The 20,657-nt window shown below is 45.9% G+C and overlaps 1 protein-coding gene across 2 annotated transcripts in view; it reads left to right on the top strand.

Annotated features, from left to right (window-relative positions):
• The window catches only part of MRTFB (myocardin related transcription factor B), a 498,019-nt gene that overhangs the window by 322,260 nt on the left and 155,102 nt on the right, over positions 1-20,657 (top strand). For both annotated transcript variants that reach the window (XM_069647827.1, XM_069647828.1), the window contains exon 8: positions 8,544-8,791. In XM_069647827.1, the coding sequence (XP_069503928.1) occupies positions 8,544-8,791 (248 nt within the window). The remainder of the gene's footprint in view (positions 1-8,543; positions 8,792-20,657) is intronic.

Below are 20,657 nucleotides of genomic sequence, written 5' to 3'. Positions count from 1 at the left end.
TCTGAGAGATTCTTACGGGGGTATTTTCTCTCTTAGATCTTGAGATTAGATTCTTCAACGAAAAGTCTGATTGGTTCTTGCAATTTCTTTTATGTAGTAGAAACTGTCCATAGGGGAGCACAGATTTGACACTCTTTGGGTGGAAAATGTTGCAGTGTATTAGTGTGTTCCTGTCTGTCATTTTAGAAAATTATTTTTGTTTTCAAACATCCCTTCTCATGCCAAATGTATAAGCCCAAATCATCTTTGGGTTGAAACATTATACTACTGACCCAAAAACTGGCAATCTATTTGGGAACACTGTTTTTCTTAAGTTGCACTTCCTTTTTAGTAAATATATTTAAATGTTAGCATTCTACTGCGCTCCAGAACAGTCCACGAAAAAGACCTGGGTGTTAAGTTACAATGTATAGAGGACTGTAGCCGCTAGGGCAGATGAAATATTGAGGCATTGCTTACTGCTGGGAAAGATTTTCTCTTTGCTGCTTTCCTCCCATAGACGTCTCTTTTTTGTAGCTGATGACCTGACATTTTGGAGGGAATTAAAAGCCGTAGCCATTACTTTCCTTGCTTACCTCCCTTGCTTTTTGCTCATTTGCATGTGGAAAGTGATTAGTCACTAAAACTATACATCGTGGGAGACGGCCTCCCTTAGTGAATTTCTGGTATTTTATAAGCTGCACGCATCACCTTAAAGTGAAGTTTGGCTAGGATACTGTGTAGCTTTATCAGTTTTCGTTTTGGAACTTTATGGTTACAAATGCACTGTGTTCAGGATGGGGCTGATAGCGGCGACAGTTTTTCTACTGTGTTTTTGACTTTCACTCATGCACATGCATTTTACCGCATAATGCTTTAAAGAGTACCATGTGCTCTAATATGTCTGTGCTGCAAGAATTTTGCAATCAAGTCTTTGGGCAAGTTGATGGGTGCAAATAAAGTCTAGGAACCCTGCACAGAAGCAATGGAAAATAATCTAGGATGGGATACCATGCTGTTAACATATTTTCGTTTAGAGGCTAATGGTAACCATCATGAAGGCTTCCTTAGCACCATGAAGTAGGGCAAGCTAGACAAAGAACGGTTTCATTCAGCATTGCAGGCTATTCTTTGGGACAGAGTTGGGCTTCGTCCTGAATTCCCATAAGGAATAATTGTAGGCTCTGCCAACTCCTGCACTTAAGTGTTTATAATTGAAGCGCCAAAACCTCTAAGGAACATTTCGTTGAACACACAATTGTGGAAAAAACAGAGCTGAACAGAGTGGAGTCATGTCCTTGAAAATGAAAATGGGTGGAAAAGGGGGAACCGATCCTTCTAGTCTGGGTATTGAACTGAGGATGACAGCTTTGGTAATGGTATTCAGGGATCTTAGAGCAAAATGTGTATCCTGGTTTTCTGCAGTGCTCATAATAGTGCCTGGAGAGGTTTTCTAGGACCTTGGGATACCAGGACGTGCTCAACACTTGGTGTGATGAGGATGTGTTCATAGCGGATGACAGCAGCTTGGATGTGTCCGACTGAATCGGACAACCTAATTCACAAATTACCATGTGTACGTGATTGCAGAGAATGTCGAGAGAGTCGGGCCCACCACTGTAACTTGTGGCATAATGAGAGTGCGACCCGGTTAAGCAGACACAATGGACGTTTACCAGGTTATTCAAGTAAGTTGATGGGCAAGTGAGAATTTTATTTTAATTTTGAAAAACAGTGGAGTTCACAATTTTCAAACAGCTGCCTGGGTGTCCAGTACACTCCAGCCTACCCACCTCTTGCTGCTCCTGTGCAGCATGAACTGACTTCTCATTGGCCACATGCTCAGTTTCGAGCTTTCATGCAACCCACTCTAGCCACAGATATAGCCTCACACAGTACACCATGACCTCGCCACATCTTCTGCCTGCAGTCTATTGCAAAAACGAATACAACTTTTAGGACTGTCTCTTTGTTATAATTACACCTTCATACAGTCTACCAGAAGCCCAGTTATGTGCAGCAGCAATGCAATGTCGACTGGTCACTCAATGCCACACTTGTGGCAGTTTACCTCATAACATTCCTCGGGTTGTCCACAGGTCTTTGGTAAATCGTCTGAATGTGCAGAGCCAGGCCTGAATGTTCACTACAAGGCGCGAAGTCTTGCATTGTGTACACTTGTTTTGCATCGCTTTTTGTCTCGTTTCTAAGTAATAAAACCAGCACTGGGACTACCACATTATGAGTAACAACTCCTGCCATGTCTTTCATTGGAAGGCCTTTATAACGATGACTAGTGTTAGTGTTTGCCTTATTTACTGTTTCACAGTTTAATGGCCTTGGTAGGACAGAGAGCTGAATTACCCCCAACAAACATTAAAATCAAGTTGGTTTTCTGAATGAACAAACACAGAATTTGCAGAGTTCTACTAAGATTCCTTCTAGATTTTCTGAAATTTGACTTGTTTGGTGCATAAGACCCCCCGACCCCCACACAATTATAGTTGTGAAGTCGAATATCATACAATGTAATGCCACAAGCACTTCCTGCTAAACCTACGTCACTGCCATATATTGTAAATCCGTAGGAAAGCAGCAACATTGATCACTGCACTTAAAAGCCAAGCATGTTACGAGCATTGATGTGATGGAGTGAATGGCAGTGTCCTTGACGGTGAAGCGCTTCCTACACATTGAGAGGCATAATGGGGATAGTCGTAATTGGATTGCATGTGGTTGGGTAGCAGGAGAATACGCTCAGTATAGGTTGCTTGGAGAGACCCATGATGGGAACAGGATGTATTGAACACGAGATAATAGGTGACGAATCGTACATTTAATGGACCTTCTTTAGATGTAATGGGAGTGTGTGGGGGTAGTAACAGTTCTATGTTCGATTCATTTGCTGCAAAGGTTGGCAGTATCTTACTCTTTCATGAGTTGCATTGAAGAGTAAAAAAAAAATACAAATACATCCCTCCCATCTGAACAGCATTTGCAATGGATATTAAATAAATACCTTAACATTCAGATACATAGGCACAGGTAAGACCGACCTCCCACCTATTCTAATTAAGAACTTAACTGCAGGTCATGTACAAAACAAAGCTAGCGTTGAAATACTTCACTTAGGCTTTTAAGTAAAGGAGAGGGTGGGGCGTACAATGTATTCCTGTGCGATTTACAACAAAAATATACACCATTAGCACATAAGGGGTTTAGTGATTGCTGGAATTCCTGCTAGACCGACTCGGCTTTTATCCTCCCCATGTCTCGAGTAACATTGAACTGTAACACCAGTTGACGATAGCACTACAAAGTGGCAAAGAATTGTTCATGCTATCAAAGATAGAAAAACATCAGCAACTGGAGTTGTCCAGACATGGATTGCAGTGGGTGTCCTTTGGGATTATGTGCCTGCAAACAGCAGGTCCCTATCAGAACCCAAACTGCCCAAAGCTTTCTAAACTAGAGCAACGGTCCTCAATTATGAGTGGGTGGAGTCCTTACCTTGGTTACCTAGAAAAGAATAAGAAAGTAGCACGTGGACACATCTTGGTCCTGAGTGTGCAAGTCCTTCACCCCTCTGCTTTACCCCTTGCACATACTGTGGTTGCGGCTTGAATAACTTCTCTTGCCCCTCCAATGCCCATTACAAATATACGGCTAACCAAGAGGCGAAGTTGACTAGACTGGGTGCTGTTTAATGCATAATTTAATTTGGCGTTGTGTTGGCAGCCTTTTTGTGATCGCAGTTGCATGTGGGACGCCTAGGTGGACCCCATAGCACCCAAGTGTGATTTACCCATTCCCACTGATGTCTGTATTAAATGCAAAAGTGTGCTTAAATGTGAGAACCAAACATGATGCAGTAATGTTACAAAGGCGAAGCACACTGATGAACCAACGGTATGCCATTGGTAAGTGGTGATCAATGTCAATAGGCCTAGCTTGATGAATACAAGTGACAAATGAAGACAGGTCACCTACCCACTGAATGGGGAATTACTGAGAGTTCAGGAAAGAAGGGGATCGGGTGTTAAGGACATCAATCAAAAAGGGAGTGAACAATTCCATGCCACCGTTTTTAGTTATTGTTCCAGAAAAGCAGTGTTGCAGTGCAAAGTAGCCTAATTGGCTCAGACATGCAGTATCAAGAACAGGCATCTTCGTTGTTAAGATGGATTTCCCAAATCATCCCCTGGGGTGTGGATTTTAGGAGGCCACCCTAATTGTTGTAAACAGGAGAGACACTGAGAGGTGGCCAAACCCCAATCAAGGTAGATCGATCAGCAGTCGAGGCTTAGCCTCAGGAAAAGTGTGAGTGATCTAGGGCTACGAGAACACACAGAACAGCACCAATAATTCAAGTTAGTAAGTATATAAAAATAAAATTATTAGCTCTTTCTAAAAACAATAAGCATAACAATCGCAGGTAAGTATTGCAATCAAAAAACATATTTATTTTATTGGACATACAAAGGTTTTGAGGCGCCACAAGGGAAGGGGGAACATGGGAAATGTATAAGAATACAACAACAAAGAATTGGTTATGTTGCCCTTGTGACAATCCTACTGTGCAAGTGCATGACAAGGTGATAAGTGCAAGGGGGAAGAGTGGGAAGTACAGAAGTGTGGTACCCCCATGAGTGGGGGTGGGCAAGTGCTGGTCAGGCTGAGACAACAAGTGCCAATGGAGGGCGGGGGGAGGTGTGCAGTGGGCAGGGAGGACTACGTTGGGATAGTCTGGGAAAGGGAGCCTGAGGGCAAGTGCTGGCAAAGGATGCTTGGGGGTGACTGGTGGGGGGGTGGTCTGGTGCTTGTATAACTCCGAAGGGAACAGGCCCCAGTCACAGCGGCAGATGGAGAGTTTAGCACGGGAGGGGGAAAGGGAAGGAAGAGGAGAAAAGGAAGGTCTTCTTAAGCTCCGGAAACTTCTGAAGATCTGGTTCAAGTCTGAGGGGGGTGGGAGGGAGGATGTTCCATCTAGAGGGAGGCACCAGCTTAGGAAAGGGATCTTCCTCCCACTCTCTGGTTGGAGAAGCATTTTACCTGCAGCAGGTTGGCGCCAGAACACTGTAGGACTCTGGCTTGGAGGTGTTTTGGCCGAGAAAGCTGGATGTAGAGGCCCCAGGCCCCAGACAACCTTATATATAATGCAGAGGGTCTTGAATTTGATCCTTGCAGTCACTGGGAGCCGGTGGGGAGATTTTAGGGCTGTAGAGATGCGGTCCCTGGGCTTGAGGCCAAGATAAGTCTTGCAGTTCTATTCTGGATTAGTTGGAGGGGGCGAAGGGAGGAAAGAGGAAGGTTTAGGATGAGGCTATTGGAGTTGTCAAGCCTAGAGAGAACCAGGGCTCTGTAGACATTGAGCTTCTGGGGTAAAGCGAAAAAAGGTAGAATGCCCCGGAGAAGATGAAGCTGAAAATGTGACTTCTTGGCAAGTCGAGAAGGGGAAAGAGGAGTCAAAGATGATGCTAAGCTTTCTTGCCTCACAAGTGGGTGAGGGAAGGAGACCTAAGGAAGTCTGGCCAGAGAGTGAATGGGACACAAGTAGCAGATGTCCCATATATATGATATATATCTCACTGAAAAAACGTAAGTTAAGGGACAGTTAAGGTGATTAGATTTAACACAACAAAGCCCTTGAAAATCAGCAAATGTGTTAAGTGATGATGATCTTAACTCGGTGTCCCACTGTTGATGACCCCCAGGATCAAATGATGTGTTATTTATATATATAGCGCTAACACCTAGGTTTTTTGAACCTTTTTGATCTGCCGATCTCACACACGGATCGCCTCAGCGGAAGCTAAACCCACTTAGCTCTATCTTGCCATACTCTAATTTTGGATGTCATTGAGAATCCCATCTGTTCTGTATGTACTCATGGGCTTTGCAACCGAGGGGTCACCGAGTTAAGATGATGATCACTTAGCCATACATCACTAAACTTAGGCCATGGCCACTGTACATATTCCACCAATCGGGTTCTTTAGGGCCCACTAGCCATGGCCTTGTGCCCTGGCCCTTGAGCATGCCTTCGGCTAGGGCTGAAGTCATAATTTCCCATAGAAACCTGCTTAGCTGCTAAATGATTGAGAGCACCATGTCTACTGTTAGCAACGTTTTCTCTTGGAGCAACTTCTTTTTATGTTTGTTTATTGAATTTATATAGCACAGCCTGACCCTGAGGTATCTGGGCACTCTTAAGGCTTAAGGAGAGTTACAGGCAGAGGCATACAATCATGGTGATCTAGTCAAGGAACAGTAATATATACAAGTGGAAAAAGAAAGAATTGTCCTGTGCAGATGGGCATGCAGTCAAGGTAATACATTTAAAGGTACAGTAAAAAAAACAACTGAAGAAGAGAAAGAATAATCGTGTACAATTATGCATTTGTAGTTATCTTGTCACTATGCCTTCTTCCTGCCCTGCCAGGAAAATCTTTTTATGCATTGCCTGGGAAAGCTGAAATTTTTTTGCAGACTGTTTTGCAGGCTAATGAAGGGCCGGTTGTGTTGCAGTCCAGGAAATGGGTTGGGGCCATCTGGTCCCAATTCACAAACTGGTTTCTGTATGTCTAGAGAGTATGCATGAGTTTCACCACCAGTGGTCCTGATTGGACCATTGCTGGGCTGTGTGTGAGGGGCAGATCTTCAATTGGGTGGGCCACCTTTCGGTGCTCACCTCTATTTTGGATAAGAGGAGCCAAGTATCCTGCAAAGCTGTGATGCCTTTGGAAGACACATGGCCTGACGACCAACTTTTGCTGAAGTCCTGGTGGAGCCCTGTCAATCTGGTGATCTTAGAAGACCTTCATTGGTGCTTCACCCCGTAGCGGTGTTGAGCATAACCACTCTCGTCTTCTAGTAACCTAGCAGGTTCGAGGCCTTGCAAGTGTTCCTGGACCACCCAGTGGAGACCGTTCCAAATTGGGCTACAGTAATAGAAGCAGCGTCATGCTTAGTTTCAGCCCGAAACTCGATTGGGTATTCAGCTTGTCCTGCAACAGTCCTTCCTCGACGTCCTAGCATCGACGGGGCCCGAGATAGAGGAATGACTTTGACCACAACGTCTGCTGTATTGTTTGTCGAGAACAGGTTACATCGAGCTCTTGTTCCTGACCGGAACTCTTCTTGCACCAGCAGCTCATGCGCTTCTTTGACCGGAACCAATGGCGGAAAAACTGACCTTAGGCGACCCTCCAATGACCTGCTAAGTATGAAGAAACACGGGAGTATGAGTGGTAAGTTGGAGCGATACTTACCTGCCCACCTAGCTCCCCCCCTTTAAAAGTTTACAAACTTTAAAAAACTTTTACCATTGTTTGGCTCTGGCAAAATCTGTTCCCGAAAGCCCACTGAAAGCTGGGAACAGTCTTATTCACTAGAATAGAACCCCCCTGTCATCCACTGGGCCCTCCTCCTAACTTTTTCCCAACTTTTGGGCCCAAGCCCCATAAAACTTAGGGAAGGACTTTATTAGTAAGGGCAGATACTCCTGTGGACTGTTGGTGTAGTAACTATTTACTTAACTTCCATATCAGGTGTTGGGGGGGCCGGGCGGGTGAACTGAATGTTTTACACTAACTCATTGCAATTTTATATATGTATTTTACTGTTTAGTATTATGATATTACTACTTGCTATTAGTCATTTTTCATAGTGTCTTTGTGTCCATATAATAAAAGTATTTTTCTATTTAGCTTTCTGTGTAATCCTTAATTGCTCACTGTGTTGGACTCATTATGGACCCCTTACCACACTCACTCATGAGGCTTAGCCTTGACCACACTCCATGCTACCCTGATTGGTTTGGCTACAACTCCCAGAGTTGTCCATGGTCACTAACTATGTTGGCCTCCTGTGCACCAGCCACAGTTTAGATATCCAGTCTTAACATCTACCCACAAAGGCTGGAAGGAAAGTGAATTAATCACTCTTAGGAGATACTTGTTACCCGTTCAGACGTATTCATTTTCCAAAATTGCTACAATGTTAGATAAAAGCTTGTTTTACCTTTCACTTGTTCCCCACCAGATAAATAGCTGAATTCTACTTAACTCTGTGGGCACTTGTGCAATAATTTGGTTAGGGGATTTGTGCTTTCCTCTTAATGGTGCGCTTAGCTAAAAATAGTGTTCTGAGAGGCCTAAGCTGCATAATGTTTTTGTACATTGAATGTCTATGGTGGACATTTCTACTCCTTTGACCTCTTATGCTGTTTGTGACGATATCCTGAAACTGCGAGAAACCAGATATGTTAGAGGTTTCGGCTAACTACGCTTTCACCCTTACTCTCCAGCCATACCTGCACTGGAGGTGGCTGTTTGGGAGCTGGGTGTGGGCACTTGCAGCAGGTGGCTGTAGCCTATTGCCTGTATCCTATTCATGAGTTGGTGACAGTCTACAAATCAGAATGATTACGTTAAGCTAGGCCCTTACTGTCTCCGGTTATCAAACAGTGCTTTAACCCCCAAACTACTGAATGTACGAGACGTGCAGTTTCTGGATTCTCCGTTTTGTTGTTTACTTTGCGTTCTTATTGTTTTCAAAATCAGCAAAGTCAGCCCAAGAACCCGAATGAAAAACACAGGAGCAAGAAGTCAAAGGAGCCAAAGCCAAGGGTAAAGAAACTGAAGTACCATCAATATATTCCACCAGACCAGAAATGTGAAAAGATTGAACCCGAGATGGACTCCAACTATGCCCGTTTGCTGCAGCAACAGCAGCTTTTCCTTCAACTTCAGATTCTGAGCCAACAACAGCAACACTACAATTACCAGACCATCCTCCCGGCACCACTCAAGTATGTGAAATGCTATGTTTGCTAGACCGTGTAATTATTTGCTTATGACCTATAAGAATTTCTGAGGTATCGTTTTTCCTCATCTGTATCATTACAAAAAGTAAATATAAGTAAATTAGTTTTGGTACCACCCAATAAATGTCAGCCCAATCCTAACTGCATGGCTCAGCCCTTTTGCATTGGCCCATAAGTAACCCTGGATATGTTTAAGCCGCATCAGCAAGGCGCTTTATGGATACTCTGGGAAGCTGAAGTCCATCACATGGTTTCATATTGTTAATGGGTTGTGTCTCTTAATGATGAATGCCCCATCGACAGATTTGTCACAACATCGACTTTCTGATGAACATTTGTTTATTCTTTTATGTGTATAAATAATGGCCACCCTCACACCCTACTACCCACTCCTCGTTCATCCTCCTTTGCTCATTTTGACTTTTCTCTTTTCTTCTGCTAGTTTGTTGACTTCTTCAAGACCACATTCTATTTTCGCAGCCATCTGGGAAGTTCATCAGAAAAACAGTTGCTAAATTTGGTTCCTCATTCCTTTTCCTCCACCAAAGTGACCCAACCCATGTGAACGGGTGCATCTCCTCTCAGCCAACCGTCATAATCCATCAAACTTGTGGGCTCTGTTGTTAACATAAACGCCAAGAAAAGTGTGGTTCTCCTGTGTGGATGTATTTGAAATTTCTTGATGGCTTTGAAATTTCTTGATGGCTGCGGAAGACTTCGGGCAGATGATTTGGGCAACAATCTCTGTGTGGGATTCAGTGTGATAATGTCAACATCCACTAAATGTTGATGATGAAAATCAGACCTCTCTATGGTCACCTTTTGGAAGTTAAATTCATGCCCGGAAGCCCTCTGAACACCACCACCCAAACCTAGAAACCTAGTTTTCACTTATCCCCTGCTCTCTCCATAACTCCTACAGTCAATTTTGTTTTTCAGACTTCAATTTTCACCTGTTTTATTCTTTTTTTACATTGTGCACCTGCTGTCAATTTCTTCTCTTGCCTCCTTCGAGTTGTAAAGTAGAGCAAAATAAAACAATGCTACTTTGCTTTGGCCGCCCACATTTTAGCATTTTTACTCAGTATTTCGACTGTCAAATCAGTGTTGACGTATATACTAGATATGATGATGAGGAGTGGAAAGTCTCCCACAGCCACAAAGACACAAATGGAATTATAGCTTTGTGTAATCCTGTGTTTCATTCCCTTAGTGCCAGCCACGTCTTTGAAGGGCGTCCCCTTCAAGAAGAATCTTTTCAAAGTTTTCCTTTGTAGGAAGCTAACAGTTGTGGCAAGCCAGAAGAAGGACATGTTTCTACGTAGTTTTTATTTAAATTAAAAGAAAACACCTCCCGCCCCTACTACTAAAAGGAAGTTCCCTTCCTAACAAAACTAAATGAAGGTGCTCGTCTGCAGTTAAAATCAACAGTAGTCCTCTGTCTAAAACCTATCCACTGGTCTGGATCCAATAGTTTAAAAAAATAAGTAACCGTTCTTCTCGAAGAAAACAGTTCTTGTCAGTCTATCAAAGTTCCTTAAGTCTCCCAAGTTGAACAACAAAAGGTCTTTCTTGTTGGACCCCTATGACTCTCCTGGGGACTCAGGGTAGTCCTCCCTTCTTCCCCCACTTGGTCATTCACTTATCCTTCTGGGGTGTTGGTGACACCCTTTTCTATTTGGCCCTTTCAACTCTTGGTTCACATGTTGGGAGCCTCTGTGCTTCCCTCATATCTGTTCTTAGCTTTGCTTATTGGTGCCCTCTGGCTCTGTTGGGTTCTCAGTTCCAGTAACTCTTAGTTCTCTGGGGTATCAGTAAACCTTCTCTTCTTGTGGCTTTCTCTGACCTTCTGGAGGTTTATTCTATTTAGGTTTCCCAGGCTCCCGTAACGCTTCTGCTTCTGTAGTTCAGTCTCTCTCTACGGGCCGCTGACCCTGGTTTGGGAGAAGGGACGAATACCCTGGATTCGTCACACAGTCCATTCAGAGTTTGCCACAAATGTTAACTGTGTTTTACCATATCTTGTTGGAAAAGGGAATGAAATCTATTTTGAAGTTGGTGCCTATATTTATAGCACATTGTGGCAACCTACAAATGAGAAAGTATGTTGTGTTGATATCTATAAAATGCTGCTGGTCGAATCTCAGAAGTGACAAAAGGGAATAATTGTTTTCTATGAAATGCCAATCAATACAGGAACTACTGAAACCTTAAATATCTACAACCTCTGCCTCCCACAAAGAAAGCTTTTCTAAGAACAATGTCGAGTCTAGTCTTGTATGCAGAAAATGGGCACACAGAGATGGTGCAGTGGCCTTTTCTGCCATTTAAATGTGTGCTATCTTGTGTTTCATGCCAGAGTACTCCGGTTTCTAAATACTTTACTTAGACCTCAATGCATCAATTGCAAAAAGATAAGTTGGCATTGCCTGAACTAATTGCAGGTAAGTACACAGATCAGTGATGCAATTACTTTGCTCTCCGAGCTGACCTGCCTGGTCAACATTGGTTCTCTTTTTTTAAATGGAAAGCACTTTTCTAAATGCTGGCATTAAGAGCAGTTCACCTAGCTGTACAGGCCTTTCTGTTTAAAATGTGTGGTTTTGAATGTAATTGCCTAAAACAATGCTGCCAAAGAGGTTTGTGTATTTCGGTAAAGGAAGCAACACTTTGGCTTGTGTGACAGGGGTGCTTATCTGGCCCTGTCAGGGGAGAGAGGGAGCTGGAGACTGTGTAGACAGGCCCCCTCCTAGCACCTTCCTACCAGCTAGGATGGCACCATGGAAGGACGCGCTAGAGAAGAGAGTGGCCACACTGCAGAGAGGTGCAGAGGAAAAGAGTCTGCGGAAGCCGGCTCGAAGTTGCAGGCTGCAGGCCCTGGCACCACGCTGCAAGACATCCCAGTAACTAAGACAGTGAACCAGCAGGGCCGTGTAGAAATGGGGACATGGCTGAAAGCCCTTATCTAGTCTGCCAAGCCTTCCCCTGTCACACCCAGCAAGGTAAGCCATTGGTAGGGTAAGTTAGCCGATCCAAAGATGGAAAGGGCTATTTAAGAAGGAGCTTGGGAGTTTTGTGTGGGCTGCAGTTGGGCGCGAGAAGAGGCGCTAGAGGAGCACATCTGAGAGGCCAAATGAGGCGAGTGCGACCGCATAGGGGAGGCTATTAGAGAGAGAGGCAGGGTTTCTGTAGAGTGAGTGAGGAGTGAGTGCTTAGTGAAAGAACAGAAGTAGAGAGGTGGGAGGAATAGTTGGGAGTGGATTTAATGGTAGTTGGTGTGACAAATTGGATTCTGCCTCACAGGAGCACAAGGGTAAACAGGGACAAAATAGCTCACTCGCAGTCATAAAGGTAAAACGGGGACAGTTAAGAGATGTACGTCCTTGCCCTTTTGTGGTAATGCGGGTCGAGGGCAGGTTATACTCCTAATAGAGGTGTGAAGATGAACCAGTAGTGACCCAAGCAACACAGTATCACAATCCAAAGTAAAGGGGATGTCCAATCAAGGCAATCTAAAATTCTGATGTTTGTCAATCTGTTTAGAATCACATGCTGTGCATAGTCCGACATCTAGTGGTAACCCCGGAGTACTGAGAATCGAAAGGGGATGTCTACATGGGCGTGCTTGTAACACTATCTCTAATGTAACGTGTAGTGTACACAAGATCCCTCACGCGTCGAGGTCCCTCAGATTGTTTTTTTCTGCCCAGATAACTGGTCGCCCCTATGCAGAGTTTCCGACCTTTGGTCGAATAATTATATAAAATAGTTAAGATCACCCCTTCCGTCCCTTATCTCGACAGCTGTTCCAGTCTCCGCCGAAGACCTGTGAGAACTTCAACGGACGGTGATCCTGTCGGTGTTGCCGACCGCGTGGCCGGGCCTTCAGCCGGCCTATACAGTAAGAGTGGGGTCGGGGTGGACATTTCTTTTCAAACTGAAAATGCCTTTCCCTTTCCTTCCTCTTTCCCGTTTGGTCTTAGTCAATCTGTGTAAGCTCCTCTGCCCCAAGACCTTAAAGGAGTGTAGGGTAAAACGGTGGGCAGCCTATGGTATATCCAAGGCCGAGGTTTCTCCCACTGCCGCTACCACCGAATGTGATGGCGAGAGTGACTATCAGACCTCCGAACCAGAGGTTGTTGACCTTTCGACGGAACACTTGCGTTCCGCATGTCTGTCCCCGGCCCGATAAGCACAGCGTAGGCTCTGCTATGGGGAAGTCACACCCCAGCGACAAAAACGGACATGTGCACGGCACTAAGCACACAACCCCAAGCCTTTCTTCGACTGCGTCGAAGAAGACTTCAGTGCTAATGGGTACACCGGTAACTCTGGCGATACCCGCCGACCGTAGCGATTAGCAGCCTTCCCCGCAGCCGCATATGCGCCTAGCGACTGGGCAATCCAAGACAAATGGTGCTACCCGAAAAATACATAGTTCCGTTTACGCGCATCACAAGAAGGTGTGCAGCGACGATAATGATCCGGCTCTGCCAAGGACTGCCATAACTCAAGACAAGGCCTTAACGCTGCCGAAAGTTACGGCGCTACCGGAAAAGGTGGCCGATAAAGGCAAGGCCCCGGTTCCACCAAAAAAAGACTTCCTACAATCGCCGGCTGTAACTACGCGCCTCCCAGCACTGGAGGTCGTCGAAGACAGCCTGGCGAGAATCGCAGCCGCCAATTCTCAAAGACAACAGTCTAGGGACTCTTCGAAAGCTTCCGAAAGGCCCAAAGATCCACCGAGATCGAAGGAGAGCAGTCATAAGTCGAGAGAAGGACCCAGGGATACCCCACCTTCATCGGTCCAGACAGAGGAATTCTCTGAAGGAGAAGGACTTTTTTTGACATTAAGGCAAAAATCTTTTCGACGGAAGACAGTGCTAGAGACACTTTTCCACCTCTAGACCATTCTAGGTCGTCAGTCTGGACTAAAAAGTTTGAGGACTGCAAGGAATGGCTGGACAGGTTTGTTTCATGTTCAGAACAACCTACACCAAGAGGGCCACGGGATGAAAGCCCTTTTAACCCTAGAGCTAAGTTTCCAAGGCTTTTTGACCCCTCTTTGGAAGAGGATATATATAATTATGACCTTACTGGCGAGGACATTCCACCAGTTACTGTAGAAGAAAATCCTTTCTCTAACGAAGAGGAACATGAGTCCATTGAGGGCTGGGGGGAGGACCCATATATGGGTGACCCTCAACCATGGCAGTCCCCAGATCCTCCAGATCCAGATATTCCCCTCAACTTACCCATACAAGAAACCCCTCTCCAATGAATGATTAGTTGACATTTAACGTAATGTTACGTAAGGCAGCTGAGCACTTTAAAATTGCCACTGAAGAGGCAGCCCCTGAAGCCGACTTAGTTGAAGATATACTCAAAGAGAAGCCGCCAACCAGCCAGGCTATCCCCCTCCTCAATTCGATTAAAAAACACCTGGCTCCCTCCTTAGCAACGCCTGCTCTCACAAGAGGTTTAAACCCAAGAATTGAAAAACTCTTTAGCCCTTCTCCCTCGGATCCTCTATATATTAGCGGTCATTCCACCCCAGATTCTTTGGTAGTCACTGACAAAGAAGGGAAAAGGCTTTACGCCCTTGGTAAGAGGGTTACCGTGGCAGCAGCGTACTCTAGGCGCATTGCCAATAACATCACTTTATTGGCCAGTTGTGCCTATGCGCAATGGGCTTTAATACAAGAAGGCCTACAGGAGGCTGCAGAACCTCTGCAAACCCATCTCCTCACCACAGTCTCTGAGGGTAGGCAAGTTAACCAGAGCATTTTAAAGAACACTTTGGATTCTGCCGAGACGACCAGTCGAGTCCTGGCTCAGAGCATTGTTTGGGAAGGCAGTCGACGAGGCCCTAGAGACCGCAAAAAAGGAACATGACACCCTATAGAGTCTAGACCAAATACTCAGAGACCCTCTATAAGACGAGGATTTGGAAACAGAAGGTTTTTTCATGGCCAACGCTTCACTCATCAACAATACTCTTCAGGAAACAACTGGAACTCTCCACAGGGAACCAACACTTACACCACTCCATACCCCCACAGGGGAAAGCGCCGTGGTAAAGGAAGGGGCAGGAACCCTACCACCAGAGGTTCTCCAGCCTCAGGTTCCAAATGACCCGAGGATTCGGGTCCTCTCCCATGCCTTCCTGGTCGCGGGCCGGCTTACATTGATCCTTAAGGCATGGGAGGGAATAACCACTGACCAGTGTGTGCTAAAAACCATAGCCAATGGCTACTGTGTAGAGTTCAAACGGTCCCCAAAATACAGACCACCAGGACAACGAAGACTAACACCAGAGCATACTTCTTCAAGAAGTCGAGATACTGGAACAAAAAGGAGCCATTGAAATCATACCTCTATCACAGGTTAAAGAAGGTATTTATTCAGTGTACTTCCTTGTACTCAAAAAGGATCTAACCATGCACCCTGTTCTAGATCTGCGCCCAGCGAACAAATTTGTAAAACCACAAATGTTCTGCATGGTCACTCTGCAGGAAGTAATTCCCCCTGCTCACACAGGGATTACATGGCAACTCTGGACAGGAAAGATGCATACTTTCATATTTCGAGGTTGCCAGTGCACAGAAAATACCTCCGATTTATGATACAGAACAAACAAACACTATCAGTTCAAGGTACTACGCAGGTGTAGCGGCAGCACACCTGTGCAGGCAATCCATTCCAGTATATCCTTACCCCGACGACTGTCTCATAACAGGGGACTCTTACAAGACATGTCTGTCAAATACCCAAAAGACGATAGATATTTTATTCAGTCTGGGATTCTCGATCAACGAGGAAAAAATCCAGCTTAGACCAGTCAAGTCAAATAATTCCTAGGGGCTCTAATTCGAACAAAGGATGGCCTTGTCTTCACTTCCAATGAAAGGGTTAAAAACATGTTATTTCAAATCCCTCACTATGTAGCCAGTCGAGAGATAACAGTACGCAAGGCTATGCGTCTGCTAGGAATGATGGCGTCATGTATCTACTTAGTTCCTCACGTGCGCCTGCGCCCAATGCAAGAGTGGCGAAGCAGCCAGCGGTGTCAGGCCCCAACGGACAGTGGGAGGATTTAGTAGTGGTCTCGCCGGTCCTCGTTCTCTCGCTGCGGTGGTGGTCGAGGGAAAACCTCTTGAAAGGGAAATCCTTCACCACTCCTGCAGTGGAAGCCACTCTTAACTACAGACGCCTCCCTCACAGGGTGGGGAGCCCACCTTCTTCAGCAAACAGCAAGCGGAGTTTGGTCGTCAGATGTTGTCTCCAACCACATAAACCTGCTGGAACTGCTTGTAGTGTTCAAAGCACTAAAAACCTTTGAAACACAACTGCAGGGGAAAAACGGTTCTAATCCTCACTGACAGCACCACGGCCATGTACTATCTGAACAAACAAGTGGGCCCCCATTCTCCAGGGCTGTCCAAACTGTCTCAGAACATCGGGAAGTGGGCTCCTGTTATTACAGCATGTTCCAGGGTAACTCAATCTTCTGGCAGACGTACTCGGCAGAGACTTTCCGCTGCCCAGAAAGTACGAATGGCGATTACACAGAGACATTGTCGCCAACGTTTTCGCACAATGGGGCTTTCCAGAGATCGATTTGTTCGCAACTCTGGAAAACGCTCAATTCCAAGATTACGCCTCCAGGTATCCCCAGATCCACTCCAAGGGGAACGGACTCTGGATAACATGCTCAGGGAAATTTGTCTACGCTCCCCCCGCCCCCGACTCCCCTTCGCAACAAAATCGTGCACAAGATGCACCAGGAACCAATCACGATGATATTGGTGGGCCCCATGTAGGCCCGCCAGCCCTGGTTCGCTCATCTGATGGAGATGTCCCTATCTCCTCTAGTCAAACTGCCTTGCCCATACAACATGTTGTCACAAGACAGAGGAAAGACCCTTCACCCATACTCCAAGACACTGAACTTAGTGGCCTGGCTCCTGAGGTCAGAATTTGGACACCCACAACTCCCTCAAAGATGTATGGACATTCTCAGGGAAGCAAGAAAACCAAACACTAGATATTGCTATTCTAGTAAATGGAAATGGTTTGTCATCTGGTGTAACTCAGAGCTTCAACCCAATCGAGTGCTCTGCCACTCACAATGTTTTATACCTAACTCACTTACTTGACTCAGGCCTAGTCTTTAACTCAATAAAGGTGCACCTAGCTGCGCTTTCAGCGTACACGACATCACAACAGAAGGTGTCATGGTGGAAGATACCCGTGATTAAGGCTTTCATGGAAGGATGGAAGGATTAAAAAGAAATCACCCTCCCATTGCTAACCCGGCTCCCGGATGAGACCTAAATGTGTTGTTAACTAGGCTTATGGGAGCTCCATTCAAGCCCATGCATAAAGCAAGTCTTAAAAACCTCACCTTCAAGACTGCTTTTTTAATAGCTATTACCTCCATTAGGAGGGTAAGTGAACTACAGGCACTCTCTATTCTAGATCCCTTTGTAACAGTTTACAAAGATAAGGTGGTTTTGTGCACTCACCCTAGATTTGCGCTTAAATTCATTTCCAAGTTCCATGTGAACCAGTCAATAGAGCTACCGACGTTCTTTCAAAATCCTTCAAGCCTGGGGGAAGAACCCTGCACACACTGGATGCACGCAGAGCTGTCGTGTTCTATATGGAAATAACTCGTCCACTAAGGAAAACTAATGAGTGTTTCATTTCAGTGACCATAGGAAGAGAAGGAGACACAGTCTTCAATTCGACTATTTCTAGATGGACTGTCAATTGCATTACACTCTGCTACAATCTTGCTAAGAGAGAACTGCTCTACAAGCCTAGTGTACATTCCACTCGAGGCACTGGGGCATCCATAGCATTCATTGCAAATGTTCCCCTCAAGTCCATTTGCAAAGCGGCAAGCTGGAGTTCTGTACACACCTTTACAAAACAGTATTGCCTAGACACTCATTCTAGATCTGATTCTCAGGTGGGACAGGCAGTATTAAGACATCTTTTCACTACTGTTCCTTCTCACGACCCACCTCCAACTCTGGGTACTGCTCATTAGTCTATGCACAGCATGTGATTCTAAGCAGATTGGCAAACATCAGAAGACATGCATTACTTACCGTAAAAGAATTTCTGAGGGTTGTATCTGCTTAGATTCACATGTGCCCACCCTTCCTCCCCGCTCAGACGGAAGGAACATTGACGTTTTACTACTTTCTCTATTTTTCTGTACTCACGATATTCATAAGGCTCCCTCTTGGCAGAAAAAATACAATCGGAGGGACCTCGACGCATGAGGGATCTTGGGTACACTACAAGTCACATTAGGGATACTGTTACAGGCACGCTCATGTCGACATCCCCTTTCGATTCTCGAAAGACAAGATGCAATACTCTGCGGTTACCACTGGATGTCGGACTGTGCACAGCACGTAAATCTAAGAAGATACAACCATCAGAAATGCTTTTACGGTAAGTAATGCATGTCATATAAGCACTTTAATAAAACACACCATCTGCAAGTGGAACATACAGAGATTACTGTACAAAAACCCACCCCAGAGGAAAGACAGAGATGATGCGACCGACTCAAGAAAGTAGCACTTCGGGCTTAATTCCACGGTAGGTATGTAAGGTACTACCAAAAAGTAGATCTTGGTGAAGACTGGGATGATCGTGGCCTAATTAGTCTCTAGGACCCAAGTGGACCGGGGGATAGTTCAGTGTCAGAGTATCTGAATTAATTTCTTGGTTTGCTGATGCGTCAGTCCCGGGTTGAACGTTTATACGAGCTGATCAGGCTCAGACAAGCACGTAGGATCACGGAGGCCCTGGCGGCAAGTCGGTGTCGAGCATGGTGGAATGTGGGTGCTTGGTACCGTCAAACAGCTGTGGTTCAAGTGCTGCAGGTCAGGGCGGTCCCAGGTACGCTTCAGTGTTGGCTGGCCGATTCTGGCTTTAGCTGCTGGCAGAGGTCGGAGAGTGACTCACCAGTGAGCTGAGTTGGTGGGCAGCACTTGTGAAGTGGTGATCAAGGGGGCGTCGAGGTGTAAGCAATGAGGCAGCGGTTCTCGGGTTCACTGGGCCGAGCTGTGTGGTAACATCCAGGTAGGATCAGCGAGTGACCCTGCAGAGATTCTATTCAGTTTCCGGCATTGAGCAGGCGCTTCAGGTCTGGCAGTTGACTGGCTCTACTAGGATGCAATTCCTTATCGGACTCATGCGGATGCAGTGCAATCATTCGGCTGGTTGGAGGAACGCAGATACCAGTACCAATGGTTGGGTGCGGGTGAACAGGGAGCTTCAGCTGGGCTGACCATCCGGGTTGCTCTGAAGCCTTCGCAAAGGGCGCGAGGACAGGATACTCCACTCCTTGAGGGTCTGCTGTTCTGGCACAGAAGGTTTGTTGCAGATTGGTTGGTCCTGGTCCACCAGACTGGTCACTCCCGGTAGTTCCTGGGAGTGGTTAGGGGACAGATCTTTCTTCTCTCTTGGACTGCTCCTTCTTCAACTCCGGTGGAGTGCTTTGGACAGTGCAAAGGAAGTCCAGGTGAGAGTCCCCAGAACACCTCTTTGGCCTTAAAGATCCTTGAGGAACTGAAGGTGTTCTGTTGAAGGGGTGTGAGAGGGGACTAATGCCTACTCCTGGTGGGAGTGGGCTTTGCCCTGTTCATCTTGCTCCCAAAGTGCTTTGTTCCAGGGCATGCAGAGGAGACCAGAAAGGGAGATGGTGAGAAACGATATGGTGGAAGGCTTCTTCCATTGCCCAGAGCACTCCTGCCTTTTCTACTTCTGCCCCGTTACCTCCTATTGACAACAAAAGGCCTTTAGACATGCAGCACCCTGGTGTCTGCCTACTCCTCCTGCATGGGTGTGCTCCTTTAATACCTGGGCCAACAGCTGCTGCCGGCTGTGCAGCAGTCTCTGTGGTGAGAGGGTTACCGGCACTCATAAAGAGAATCTGGGTCTTCTGGGTTTCCATCCTGCCGGATGGGAGTATCGGCACAGTTGGCCCTAATACACATTCCCCTTCCACAGCAGAGCTGACTCACGGGAGCTGGCACATGTGCAATATCAATTGGTTTGTGACGGCCACGATCACAAGTATCGCTGTGTATTATGCCTAAATTCTGACCAAAAGTGATGGGTGGAAGGTTTCAACTAAATCTGAACCACTGGCACTGCTCTGGGTGACCTTCCACAACAGTTTTTTAGCCTGTCTGTGCCATTGTGAAAGGGGTCCAGTCATATGCAGATTAGTCGCTCATCAAAGGGAGGAGCCCTGCCTAAACTGCTAGGTACCCTCTGCATAGAAACCCAAGCGACCCCCAGACATGTTTCAGCATTGTTGAGCCTCATCAGTGAAGTGCATTTTGGTTCCCATTGGCGCAGCGAGTAAGGGACCCACCTCTGTGCATATCCCCTCTCACACCAAAAAAGTGATGGGTGAAAGGTTTTGACTAAATCTGAACCACTAGTGCTGAACAGAAAGCAGGGGAGAGGGAGAAGGGTGGGGGTACAGGTACAAGTAGGTAAATTGCATTAAGTAAAAAAAAACACACTTGCAATTATGAAAAAGCAGGTAAAAAGACTATCGGGCATACAGACATGCAATTATGGCAAACACAGGTAAGAGTGACTGCAACCTGCAAAATCCAGGCTTCCTGGAATGAGGGGCTACATGAGGCAAGCAGGTGACAGTGGAACAGAAGAGAGGATTACTAAAGAATGCAGGGGGTGCATAAGGCTGAAAGAGGAATAAAGAATGTCAGTTGCAGGCAGATAACAGAGAGACAGCACAAGGTTGAGTAATATATTGGAGGAGGTAGGAGTGAAGAAGCCACCCAGGCTG

Source organism: Ambystoma mexicanum, chromosome 2q (assembly GCF_040938575.1).
Source record: "Ambystoma mexicanum isolate Mex_15411 chromosome 2q, UKY_AmexF1_1, whole genome shotgun sequence".
NCBI lineage: Eukaryota > Metazoa > Chordata > Amphibia > Caudata > Ambystomatidae > Ambystoma > Ambystoma mexicanum.
The sequence above is the reverse complement of the archived record's forward strand: the minus strand, read 5'-3'. Positions and strand labels throughout refer to the sequence as shown.